This window comes from Pseudonaja textilis, chromosome 1 (genome assembly GCF_049901715.1).
Source record: "Pseudonaja textilis isolate UNSWEBS1 chromosome 1, rPseTex1.2, whole genome shotgun sequence".
Lineage (NCBI taxonomy): Eukaryota > Metazoa > Chordata > Lepidosauria > Squamata > Elapidae > Pseudonaja > Pseudonaja textilis.
The window spans coordinates 186,569,420-186,582,383 of record NC_141990.1 but is presented as its reverse complement, the minus strand read 5'-3'; the positions used below and the strand labels follow the sequence as shown (position 1 = coordinate 186,582,383).

At 36.4% G+C, this 12,964-nt stretch overlaps 1 protein-coding gene across 2 annotated transcripts in view; it reads right to left on the bottom strand.

Moving 5' to 3' along the window:
• Positions 1–286: 286 nt before the first annotated feature.
• The window catches only part of SP3 (Sp3 transcription factor), a 20,263-nt gene continuing 7,585 nt past the window's right edge, over positions 287–12,964 (bottom strand). For both annotated transcript variants that reach the window (XM_026697042.2, XM_026697041.2), the window contains 4 exons: positions 8,376–9,732; positions 2,809–3,001; positions 2,280–2,476; positions 287–2,029 (listed from right to left, as the gene is read on the bottom strand). In XM_026697042.2, the coding sequence (XP_026552827.1) occupies positions 1,713–2,029; positions 2,280–2,476; positions 2,809–3,001; positions 8,376–9,732 (2,064 nt within the window). In that variant the 3' untranslated portion in view covers positions 287–1,712. The remainder of the gene's footprint in view (positions 2,030–2,279; positions 2,477–2,808; positions 3,002–8,375; positions 9,733–12,964) is intronic.

Sequence of the window (12,964 nt, the reverse complement as noted above, 5' to 3'; positions counted from 1 at the left end):
TCAAAGTATAGGCCCCAATGTCAAAATTGTGTGTAAACAAATCCAAATCAAAGGCGATATACCCAATGAGATCCATCAAAATAAATTGAAAAAATGAGTGTCTTTGAGAACTGCACGCGACTGAAATGAACACGAAGGAAGAATTATACTGGTCTATTGGTCAACAATGAAGCATCTGAGGTTTGCTGCGCAGAGAAATGGTAAAAAGGAATGCTATCTGCCTCCATGAATTTTCAATGAGTCATTTTTAAACAATTAAAAGGCCAAAAAAACCAGAAATCCCAAGTCAAAAGGAAAAAAAATAGTGTTTTATTAACTACCACACTGTTATAATACACTTTAGACGTACAATAAGGTAGCCTTTAAATTTGAGGTGGTTTGAACAAATGAACAGATTTTCCAAATGTTTGTAAATAGTGAACTGTTGCAATTATTGTACTTTTTTTTTTGTAAAACGGTAGAGCACTTACAGACTTGGCTATGCAAATTAAGAGTGTACATATTTTATAGTTGAAAATATAAACAGTAATTAAAAAATAAAAAAATCAGCTTAATAAAAAACATATATGTTTATCAGTTAAATGTACTGGATACATACAATTTAAGGGAAGCATAAAGGAAAGATGTGGATATTTAAATGCAGCTCAACTAACCAAAGCTTGGCAGAAAAAAGCGTTGTAAAACCCTTATTCCACTATCACTAATATTAATATGGACTATTGTCCCTATGGAAATGATTTTCTATTATTTGCATTTGTATATGTGTGTCTGTGTCTGAGTGCTTATGTGTGTGTCTTTTTTTTTTTTACTGAAAATTTACATGATGGCTTTTAAGGCCCTGGCAGACAGATGTATTTGGAGACAAAGTTAGATAAAAATTGCAATTGACATGGATACCCTTAATTTTTGGTCCTCCAATATTCAAGAAAAGGGTATCTTTATTTTTGTTTCATCACCCAAAATGCAGCAACTTATTTTTATTTAAGCCTTGAATAATTTTAAACATCAGTTATATTGCCCAAATTAGTTACTTAAAGAATATTATTAACAAGACATTATTTTGGCAAAATTAAACTTTAAACATGGCTTTTCAACAGGATTTAAAAGGTGACTATCCCTAGAGCTCCATGTTAAAATGTAATTTTCAAAATCTTACAAGAGTAATGCTTAAAATATTGTACATAGTTAACCTAATTAAAATAATTAGCTTCAAAATGACAACTTGATGAGCTAAGTAAAGCCTATACAATGAAACATTTGCTTGGAAACTTGATTTGTCAGTTATGCATAATAAAAATTCCAGTCAAGAAAATTACAAAATTTCTTTTATCATAACATGATTTCTTTTCACCAATCAACTTTTATCTTACAATAGATAAATACCAACATGTTCTCATTTTTACACTAAACCACAAAGGATTGATGCATTTGATTAGACTACCATTTCCATTGTTAAATTTCTTTTTATACAAGTTGGTAAAATTTAATCTCTTCTAGATTCCAAAAGTACCTACAAAACTCATGCAATTTTACCATTTTAATATACTATGGAATATCATACAAAGTAAGGCATTTCAGTGTCATGTATAACCAAGTTACTGTCAATCCAAAAATTTTTGCACATCAATAAAAAGATATCTAAGAACTTAGGAACAATATTCTTCTCACTACTGTATAAAAATAACCACAATTAATAGGTATTTTGTGTATATTTATTCCATTGTCTCATTTCCGGAAACGGTAACAAGCTGTAAAGGTATTTCAGCATTGGTAAGAATATCTTGATTGCTGGTGCCAGATGTATTAACAGTTCCTATCCCTGAAACAGAACCTTGTTGAATATTAGCAAGGATAAGCGTTGTTCCGCCTGCAGTAATCAAAGTATCCTCTGGTGTTGCTTCGACCGATGCAAGCACTGTACTGCTAGCATGAATAGCTTTTTTATTCTGATGGGTTTTGATGTGTTTGGCAAGATGATCACTTCTCATGAAGCGCTTGGAACATTCTGGACAGACGAATTTCTTTTCACCTGGTCAACATATAAAAAAAGTTTTTTCTTTCACACCAACGCAAACCTTAACACGGATGAAATTTGAAACTCTTGACAACTCTTCCTTTTCTTTCAACAGAAAAGCACATATGATTTATAAGCACTGCTATAGATGTTTAGAAATCAATAGCGAGGTTACATGAGGCTTTTAATGACCAACTGCTGCTTTAATTTCCCACCCCATATGCCAAAAGAAATAAGTTTTTTTTTAAAAAAAAGATTTGGTCACCTGTATGTGTTCTCCTGTGTCGCTGTAGCTCATCACTACGCGTAAATCTTTTTCCGCAAAACATCCACGTACAAATAAATGGACGCTCTCCAGAATGCCAACGAAGATGAGCTCTCAAATGTGATGTTTTTCCATAGACTTTCCCACATCCTGGTATGTGACAGATGTGTTGTTTCTTCTTTCCCAAATTGGTGCCCCTGTTAAAACATGCAACGAAACAAACATTACTCAAAACACTGACATCATCAAAACATGTTGCATATTACACTGAACTGTAAGAAAATGCATTCATGTACCTCGGCATAGATGTACAGTGAACAAGGGCATTAACTAGCTCAGGAGCAGCATGAGCTGTCACCGCAAAATCTAATGCCACATCCTTCAATCTGTCACTTCCCCATTGGCACCGAAAGAGCAAGATGCACAGCTTTCCCACAGATACAGGTGCTCAATTTAATGATCACTCTCAGTTTTGCCTCATTTATTTTAAAGATTTTATTTGCTAGAAAATGAGACAAGGAATGCATACCTTCCACCACCTTCTTTACAATTGGGGCAAGTGCAAGCTACCCTTCGCAATCTTTTTCCTTCTTGGTGCGGCTGGTCCCCTTCCTCATCCACCACCTGCACCCGCAAATGTGTCAGGTCATTGGTATTCAGTGTAGAATCACCACCAAGTTGCCATTCTTCTGGATCAGGCTCCTCTTCTTTAATCCTAATATCTAAAGGGAGGGGAAGGAAGAGAGATCAAGATTACAGATCAAGTCAGTCCCATTACACAGAAAGCAGAAATAGCAATAGCACGTAGACTTATATACCACCTCACAGTGCTTTACAGCCCTCTCTAAGCGGTTTACAGTATCAGCCTATTGCCCCCAACAATCTGGGTCCTCATTTTATCCACCTCGGAAGGATGGAAGGCTGAGTCAACCTTGAGCTGGTGAGAATCAAACTTCTGATAGTGGGCAGAGTCAGCCTGCAATACTTCATTCTAACCACTGCACCACCATGGCTCTTGAAAACTGTAAATGTCTTCAGCTTTGCAACGTTATCTGTTTATCCTATCTTATCAATCAATCCATTCCAATCTCAGAATGCCAGACGACTATTTATGTACTTTTATTCATAGCTATAAGAACTGCATATCTCTACTGAAAAACCCACATCTAGCCTCAGGTGTCAAATCAACTAAGCATGCTATTAAAAACGTTACAAACAAAAGCAACCATTTTTTTAGCTGGAAAGCAAAAAAATAACCTTTATTTTTCAAAAAAGGGCTTCTCAATGAAATATGTAAAAGAATTCTATTGAAACTAGAGAGATTTTAAAAGATAAAAATGATGTTTCAAGAATGCTTTAAAAAAACAAAACCTATACCAAACCCTTACAAATTATTCTCTTGGGCTGGCAGCTTCATTGATGTATAGTTGTCTAAACAGCTCAAGCAGATGTTTGATATCAGGTAATGATAATGATAAACTGACACATTAAAAACACATCCAAAAATGGCAAAGATTGAGCAATTAAAACAAACAATTGAAAGTTGTGAACGAGTACAATAACAGTACATCTGCTGGAGAGTTTCTAAAGCTACATGTATAAGTGGGATAGCTGCATCAATGCTCAAGTCAACCTTCAAACCTGTTCAAAAACATATGCTTCCTGTCCTTGGATCCGCTCTATCTGGCTGCAACTGTTTAACTGCCCTTCCCTCCGCATCTTCAAGAGTTATATGAAAGCTCAGCATGATGCTTTGCCAGTCCTGATGTTGTGTTGAGCATTAACCTCTTCCATTTACTCTGAATGGGAAGCCTTAAGAAGCCTATATATGGAAGCAACATTCTTCCCAGACAGAGCAAAGCCAGGCCAAGGAAAGATTACATTCCAGTATGCCAAAGGAAGAAGAAAAAAAATCCTTAAATGCCAAGGGCAAGCTTTCAAGAGAAACAGAGCCAATATCAATTAAATACAAAGGTTTTTTTTAAAAAAAAAAATCTTTCTAGGTATTCACCTACATTTCATTTGTAGTGCTGTTTTAGCATTCAAACCACTATGATTAGCCTATTTTTTGTCTAATAATATCCATCTGTATATTCTTCAGTGGTATAAAGGATATTTAATACACTTAATTTACTCTAACATTTAATAGCCTTCAGTTGCTGTAATACAACTTATGTATCTATGAAGAACTTCTGTTGAAGAAGGTTAATGTTATAAATCTGTAAAATGTTGCAAGAATAACCTGTAAAAACAAAAAAGATAACCTAATTGCCATATTTGTTTAAGTAACACAAGTTAAATTATAGTGCTTGCTGGACAAATTTCATATTCAATACAAACGAGAATCAAACATATTTCAAGAAGATATTTAGCGTGAAGGCACTTGCACACACACACGCGCGTGCGCGCACACATACACACACACAGAGACTGAGATTTTCCCACAGAACATATTATATAATTTGTCATTGGTATTAAAGTTTGACGTTGAGGAAGATATATAATCAAATAATATAATATTGATCCATTTATGAGTGAGATCATCTGTCAAATGGATTGAGGTATCATCAATACGCTGATGATACTCAACTTTATATCTCCATCCCTTGGTGACCCCAGTTATGCTGTCGCTATCTCTCATAGGTCTTGGAGACTTGTAGGCGCCTGGATGCAGGACTATGATGACCTTAACAAGGCTGAGTGGCTTTCTGTACATGGAGTTTCAAGATCTGGGTCTTTGACATCTTTTGTTCTAGATGGGGTTGCACTGTCCGGCCCAGTTAGCAACTTAGGGGTTCTCCTGGACCCATGTCTTCTGCTCAAAGAGCAGGTGGCAGGTGTGGCTAGGAGAGCCTTTGCACAACTTTGGTTTCTGCACCACTCCCTGTGCTCAGTCACTACAGCCCTACTGGATTAACTGCACTGCACAACTAGAGCAGAGTGTGGCAGCATGAGCAGTCTTTGGAGCCCCTTAAATGGCCCATGTTACAACGCTGCTTCACAAGCTGCATTGGCTGCCAGTTTGGTCTTTACTCAGAAGCAAGTACTACTCTCTTCAACAGAATTTATTCCCAGCTAAGGGGGCATACAACGGTTATCTTGAATATTGGTACAGATCCATTTGGTTTCAATTTGCCCCAAATATTACTTTTCAAAAGTAAAACCAAAGAACTATTTATGCTTTCACATGTGTGCAAAAGAATGCTAACAATTCTCTGTTCCTACCACAGTAGCATGTAATATGTTCAAGAATTGTGATCTCATGAAAATCCAGAACAACTGAGATGTTGAGGCTAGCCCAACAAAGCAACACCTGAGAAACAATTACTTTAGCATCTTGATTCACAAGACAAGTTGTTCCATAAGCACACCCTCCCCCAAAATGTTAAAATATAAATATTTTTTAGTTTTGAATAATTCTGAAAAATAAATTTCTTACTGAAATATATGTTTGGGAACATTTGGCTAATTCAGATATATCTTCAAGTGTTCCTCTATAAAAGTACTATAATTTCAACTAGCAAGAAACATACATGGATCTCCCACAAATTTGAGTCCTTTCCTAGATTATTTCACTAGTAAATGTTGACTCATTAAAATTGAATGCATTTAAAAGAAAATGACTGAATATATAAATACATTTTCATTACAACTAAAAATGTATTTATCATCAGAAGAGAAAAATGGATCTAAAATGTAACAATTATTCAAAGTCATGTTTGTTAAAGGACTATTTCAGGTAAAAATTCATTTTGTCTCCTCAGCTGTCAGACATGATTGATAAAATTTTGGAGGATGAAGACAACTTATTCAAACAGTGAGAATTCCATTAAAATTCAGCCTGCATGAAAAAGTTACATTACAAATGATAAGTCATATGTCAATATAAGAAACATTTACAAATTAATAATTACTGGCTACCATTCCAAATACTGTATGAATTCTTGGCTTTCTTGGCTTTTAATTTCTCCTAGAATTTTAAAAGCTCAATTATTTTTTTAATGATAGTATGCAAATATGTCAGCAGCTACCAATACTGATTAAAAATATCCCCTGTACCAGGTAATGTATTTTTCATCTTCTCTCCCCCTGTAAGTCCTAAATCTGTTGCAGATAAGCTACCAGCATTCTAGAACAGATCTGGACATAGAAGGGCTACCAGGGAGAAGGGGGACATATCTGTTCCTTTAGCAATGACCTAACTGGATATCACGCAGAATTTTTTAGGTAGGTGTAAAATGTTCAAGGAATGGCAGTTTACTACAAGTAAAAAAACCATAATATTTTAAGTTTTTTCTTCTGTTCAATCATGTCCAAATTTCAGAAACTGCCTGGACAAGTCCCTACAGTTTTCTTGGCAAGATTTTTCAGAAGCAGTTTGTCACTGCCTTCTTCCTAGGGCTGAGAGAAACTGACTAGCCCAAGGTCATCCAGCTGGCTTTGTGCAAAAGGTAGGAGTACAACTCAGTCTTCCTGGTTTCTAGCCTTAGCTAATACATCAAACTGCTTCTCTGGTATGGTTAGAAAACCTAGATAATTCAGTTATTTAAAAAGAGTGGTTTTGAAAGCTTTTTAGTCAATAATCTTATTTCTAGACCACACATTCTTCAGTTTCAGGATTCCAAATAAGGCCCATAGGACTAAAAAGTGGATAATCTGCATTACTTCCCCCCCAAAAATGCATATTGACAGAAATCACATTCTTATCTCCTGCCCCCTGGACTCCTATCGTATAATGATTTATTTGCATCAGTATCAATCATAAGTCAAGCAACTAAAAATGTATTAAGGAAACATGGCCAAAGATAGTAACATCCTTCTTCATGCAATCTTCTCAGAAAAGAAAAAAACATCCTTATATGCATTCCTATGGGAAAATGTTTAATCTTATTTTATGATGGATTTCACAGCTCTCATTTCCCTGTTCCCCGAAGCACTTTCATATTTGTGTTTATTGCTTCCTTAGGAAGTAAACTGGCCTACAGCCGATTCACTGCATTTGGTTATAGCCTATACAATAGTTGCCATTGAAACTTATATTGCAACTTCTATGTATAGGTGCTGCTTTAAGATCTGGCGTAAGTATCCTGCAAGACTACCAAGCTAGGACATAGCATCCTCTTTTCCAAAGTGCTCTCTACAATTCACCAATATATCCTCTTTCCCAGGGTCAAGTGTGCACACACATAGTCAGTCCATAATAAAAGCGTGTGGCATGTAAACCTCCAGATAAAAAAAGATTATTCCGTCTTAAAAGGTAATACAGCAGAATCAGATAGTGGTCCACCATCTTGTTTGTGACAGAAGCCAATAATGTATCTCAAAAAGAGGTTATGAGCGCAACAGTCCGCTTCCACTTTTATTTTGCATGATGTATTTCCAGAATCCTAGGGATATACAATATATAACCACCGTAACTAGCAGTCAATGATGCCTTCATTGACAAAAATTAAATTAAATTAAAAAGTTATCTGCTGTCAAAACAAACAGCACAATTCTAGTATCTATTACACGTAACAATTATTATTGCCTGCCCAAGTTGTCCACCACAGAGCTTCATCTCATGACACTAGTTTGTATTATTGGGAGATGGGGAAAAAAAATCTATCCACTTTCTTCGCACCTCACAGTGCATAAAAAAATTATTCATATTCCCCTTTCTTTTTTTTTCATAAAATAATTACCAAGCCCACCTACCAGAGTACTGTTTTTGAAACCCCTCGCCTTCAAAATAAATTTGTCAAGCGGTTTCATAAAATGAAGTTAACAGAAAAACACACCTGGACTTTCTGTTTCAGAACCAATTGTAGTGTTTCAGTTCTAAAATCAATTTATGTTGTTAACCACTGGCTTTTGCTTTAAGCTTACAAAAAATGAGATGAGCTAATGGAGTATGAATGTCCAAATCTAGTATCAAAAATCGTTTAGAATCCAAAATTTGGAAAATATAAATTTAAAAACATCAACTCGACAAATCACAAATTAATTTAACCAAGAACAAGCATCAGAATTTTAGTCTGCATGAAGAGAAAGTTCTGTATGCTTCAATAATTATGATTACTTTTACCATAATTCAAAGCATTAGTTTTACCATACCTGCAGGACTGTCAGCATTTTCTCCGGGATGCAGTTGAATACCTCCAGAGTCTATGGAATTTATGGTAACTGTTTGTAGGTTTGGCAACTGAGCAGTACTTAGACTAACCGGAGTCGAAGTCAAGGCCCCACCTGCTGCAACTTGACCAAGAGTGAGAGTCTGCACAGGTGTCAATGTTATTTGTTGGCCAGGAGCATTTTGAAGCTGCAAGTTCTGCAAGTTCTGTACTCCTTGGACTTGAAATGTTTGCCAAGTTATTTGCCCAGATGGGGTCACTGTCTGTGCCTGGATTAAAAAAGTCCCAGGGTTCAACTGAAGCTGAAGATTCTGCAAAGCCTGTTGTGATATACTTTGGCTGGCTTGCACACCATGGATTGTCTGTTGCGCTATACCTTGTACAATCTGAGCCTGACTCGTCGTTTGTTGAGATTCTTGAAGCTGTATATGTTGTACAATAGGCTGTGCTGTTGAGACCTGAATATTTTGGGCCTGTGTCTCCTCCGAGACAGATGTTTGGATGTAATTTCCCTGAAGATCTGAACTGTGGACCTGCCCACTAGTGGAGGGCAAACTATTTGAATTTTGTTCTAATATACTAGTATTGTCTATGGTTACAGGCAGTTGTTGTGAGGATGACGACGTTGGCACAAATAAGTCTGTATCGGTGGTTGTTTCCGTCATTTCAGGAGAAACCTGTTCTGCAGTCCTGTCAGAAGTGTCCGAACTATCCATTGCCTGTGCAGTGCTTATCAAGTGTCCATCGGCATTAATGCCTGCAGTCATGGTTTGAGAACCACTTAGTCCCAGAGAATCTAGATCAACGCTATTGATGGGAACAAATGCAATGTTTCCTGGCAGTCCAAGAGGAACATTAGCAACTACCTGTGCTTGCCCAGGAAAAGATGAACCACCAATTGTCACCCCTTGGACTTGGCCAGTCTGTGATAAAATATTCTGAATGTTACTAGAGGATGTTCCAGAGGCAATAATGGTTTGATTGGAGGCAGGAATGATCTGAATTTGACCAGTTTCTTGATTCACACTACCATTATCAGAAGAGGCTGCAAAACCAAGCTGAACCTGCTGACCATCAGCTGTCTGTATCTGGGGTATTACTTGATATTGAACATTGGACACAGTACCATTTGATGAATCTGAACCAGGTGCCACAGAAAATATCTGCTGATTCTGCAGACTTTGAAGAGGAAGAACGTACTGTCCACTTGAAGTTACTGTGGCAGCCCCTGGGATCTGTACTATATTGCCGGCTTCATCTTTAATAGTTGTAGGTGTGGCAGACAATACCTCCCATCTATTTGGTGTTCCTGCTAACTGTACAGAGGTCAAATCTCCTGTCTAAACAAAAACAAAAACAAAAACCAAATTAAAATGTCTGTGTAAATGACAGATGAGCAATACATTACTTGTATGTACATAGTAAGCCAAATAGCTCAATCTTAGTTCCATATAAAGTTCATTTTTAAAAAAAAAAATCAGCTGTTCTCCACACAAAGAAACCTTTTTTCCATTGTTGCTTTAACCACTTTACAATTATTAATTCCTTACATTAATAGACTCGGAACTGTTAATTGTAGAATAGCACCTATAACAAGCAAGTAGCAACTTATGCAATTTTATTTATTTATCTTGCTTTTTGATTAACTCCTTTTACAGAGTTTGTTTAAACAGTGGGTTCTTGAAAAGGAACTATTTCAGAAATTGTGCATTTATGTACATATATTTGAATAACTGAAGAACAAGAAATAGATTTTGACTTGTTATGCCAGGATGCAAACAAGTTAATCCTATCAATTTAGCCTCTTCGTTTTTACACGTGTCAGTAAACATAATTAGAAAGACGTCTATTATATACTAATTCCTACTTTAGATAAACTAGAAAACCATAATTAACAACTCTGAAACATTAAAACATAGTTGAGGGTAGTTTGATAATCGTCGGATTCTGAAGTTGTTAATCATAATTTCTCAATTAAAATAAAAGGGAAATTTATCATTAGCAAGATACATCCTATTTGTTTTAACAACTTGCCCCAAAGTGGAGGCCAAAATTTATTCATCTCTTAGTTTAACAAGTTGTGACTGCTTACACTAAGAAACTGGGGAGGTCTTTTCTCTGACACTACCTTTGATTTGAACAGTTTGACCTCATCAAGTAATTCCGTACAACATGAGTGTATTAGGTTACTGCCTTTCCCAAAGTATCTTAGCCACATCTCTGGTGTGTTGGATGTCCCTCTTTACAAAACCCTTTCAATTCCAACTTTATGCATGCATACGGGTAGTCCTTGACTTGCCACAGTAGTAACCTTTCAAAGTTACAACAGCACTTACAAAAGTGACTTATGACTATTTTTCAGTTACAACTTTGTAGCATCCCCATAATCACATGGTCAAAATTCAGACCCTTGGCAACTGGTTCATGTTTATGACCGCTGAAGTGTCCCAAGGTCATGTGATCACCTTTTGCAACCTTTTGACAAGCAAAGTCAATGGGGAAGCCAGATTTACTTAACCGAGTTACTAACTTATCAATTGCAGTAATTCACTTAACAACTGTGGCAAGAAAGGTTGTAAAATGGGGCAAAACTCACTTAATAAATGTCTCACTTAACAACAGAAATTTTGGGCACAATTGTGGTGGTAAGCTGAAGACTACCTGTATTGCACTTACACGTATAGCTCCTTAGCAAAAATTTATTTTAAGCGATTAAATGCTGACCTTTACATTAATTTCACATTTTGAAAGCATCAATATTTCTAAGTCAGAGGAATAATGAAAGAAGGTGTACATGGTTATTAAAAATGATAAGTGATTTGTTTGGGAGGTTAAGAAATATATGATTCAGGATCCTACAGGAGAATCACAGCTATGCTGATAGATATAATAGATCAGGGGTCTTCACACTAGACAGCTTTAAGACTTGTGGACTTCAACTCCCAGAATTCATCCTCGAGTCATGTTAGCTCAGGAATTCTGGGAATTGAAGTCCACAAGTCTTAAACTTGCCAAGTTTGAAGACCTTTGTAATAGATACTTATATTTTAAGCTAAAATTACATTGCATAAATAGCAGCAAGAAGTATTTTCCACCCATGCCCATGGCACTGTTAGCCTGAATTAGGGCACAGAAAATCAAGGTATTTCAGTTTATTACTCTCAACTGTAGAGCTGACATCATTTTAGCTTCCTTCTCCTTCAAACACAGCTCTATAAATTAATGAAATTTGAGATAATATTACCGCACAGCCTAATTTTTTTGATGTTCAAAAAATTCACAAGGAAGAAATATGAACAAATCTAATACAATAATATCTTTGGTTCTTTTTAAATACTAGCTGTTGCATTTATAAGAATGCAAGGTGGGTATAAAAGATGCAGCCACTATAATTTAGCTATTAAAAATGTTTGGGAGAAAATTTGAAAATAGAAAAGAGTTGAGCTCTTTTCTATTTCATCTTCCTTACAGTTTACACTATTAATCATTCCCCACTTAAGTAACTCTCCAAAAAGATTATCTGTGCCCAACCTTAGAAATAACACATGATTTCTAGTCTTGGCCTTACATGTGTCTATTTCTTCTGAACTACAATGTGCTTATATTTTTCCTTTACATGAATTTTCCTGCATGGTTATTTTTAAAATATTTGATGTACAAAGCCAAAGAAGCATAAGGAACAACAGAGCTTCTCTCTTTCTCTCTCACGCTCTCGGCACAGTTTCAAAAACTGAAATGACAGTATTCCTTTCCTTTAAAGTCCTGAAAGACATCTCCTTGTAACACAAGGCTTTCCTCTTACATGTGGCAACCAGGAGCAGAGTTGTACAGCTCTATGATTTCTATTCAGTCAGATTCTATTAAGATACACATCTTCCAAGAATCTTATGATCTTCTAACTGAAAATGTTTTTAACTACTTCCAACTTTTCTGGAATGCTAAAGTTGCACATCTTTAGCTATTTTTCCCCAGGGGTTTCCTGAGACTTCAGATTTCACATTTCAGAGTGTGAAAAAGGTATTTAAAAAAAAACACATAGTAAAAAATGTAGCAAAAACCACCCCAACCATACATTTCTCATTATGTTCATGCAATAAAAAACAATAGAAAGAACTCTTTTAAGTGTGAGATACAAATTCATATTGGTTCCAAAATATTGCTGGCAAGAATAGACCTTCTTAATTTTTTATTTTATGCAATCCATTCCATCATCTTTCAAAGTGTTTGAGGAGCATGTAATATGCTAGGAGTTATCAGTGTGGCACTTGTGCACAGCATCACATAGATCAGGGTGTCAAACTCGATTTCATTGAGGGCCGCACCAGGGTTGTTTGACTTCAGGGGACCGGGGTGAACATGGCCTGGATGGGTGTGGCGAGCTTGAGGTCACTGGTGTTTGGGCGGGGGGTTGCCAGTGGTGACCTGAGCTCTCTGCCAGTGAAAATGGGTTCCCAAGCTCAGTTTTTGTCTGTGACAGCCTCCTGCAACCCTCTGCCAGTGAAAATGGAAAAGGCATCACAGGCCAGTCCTTTACTGTTTCCAGGACGGCCTCGCGGGTCAGATCCAACCACC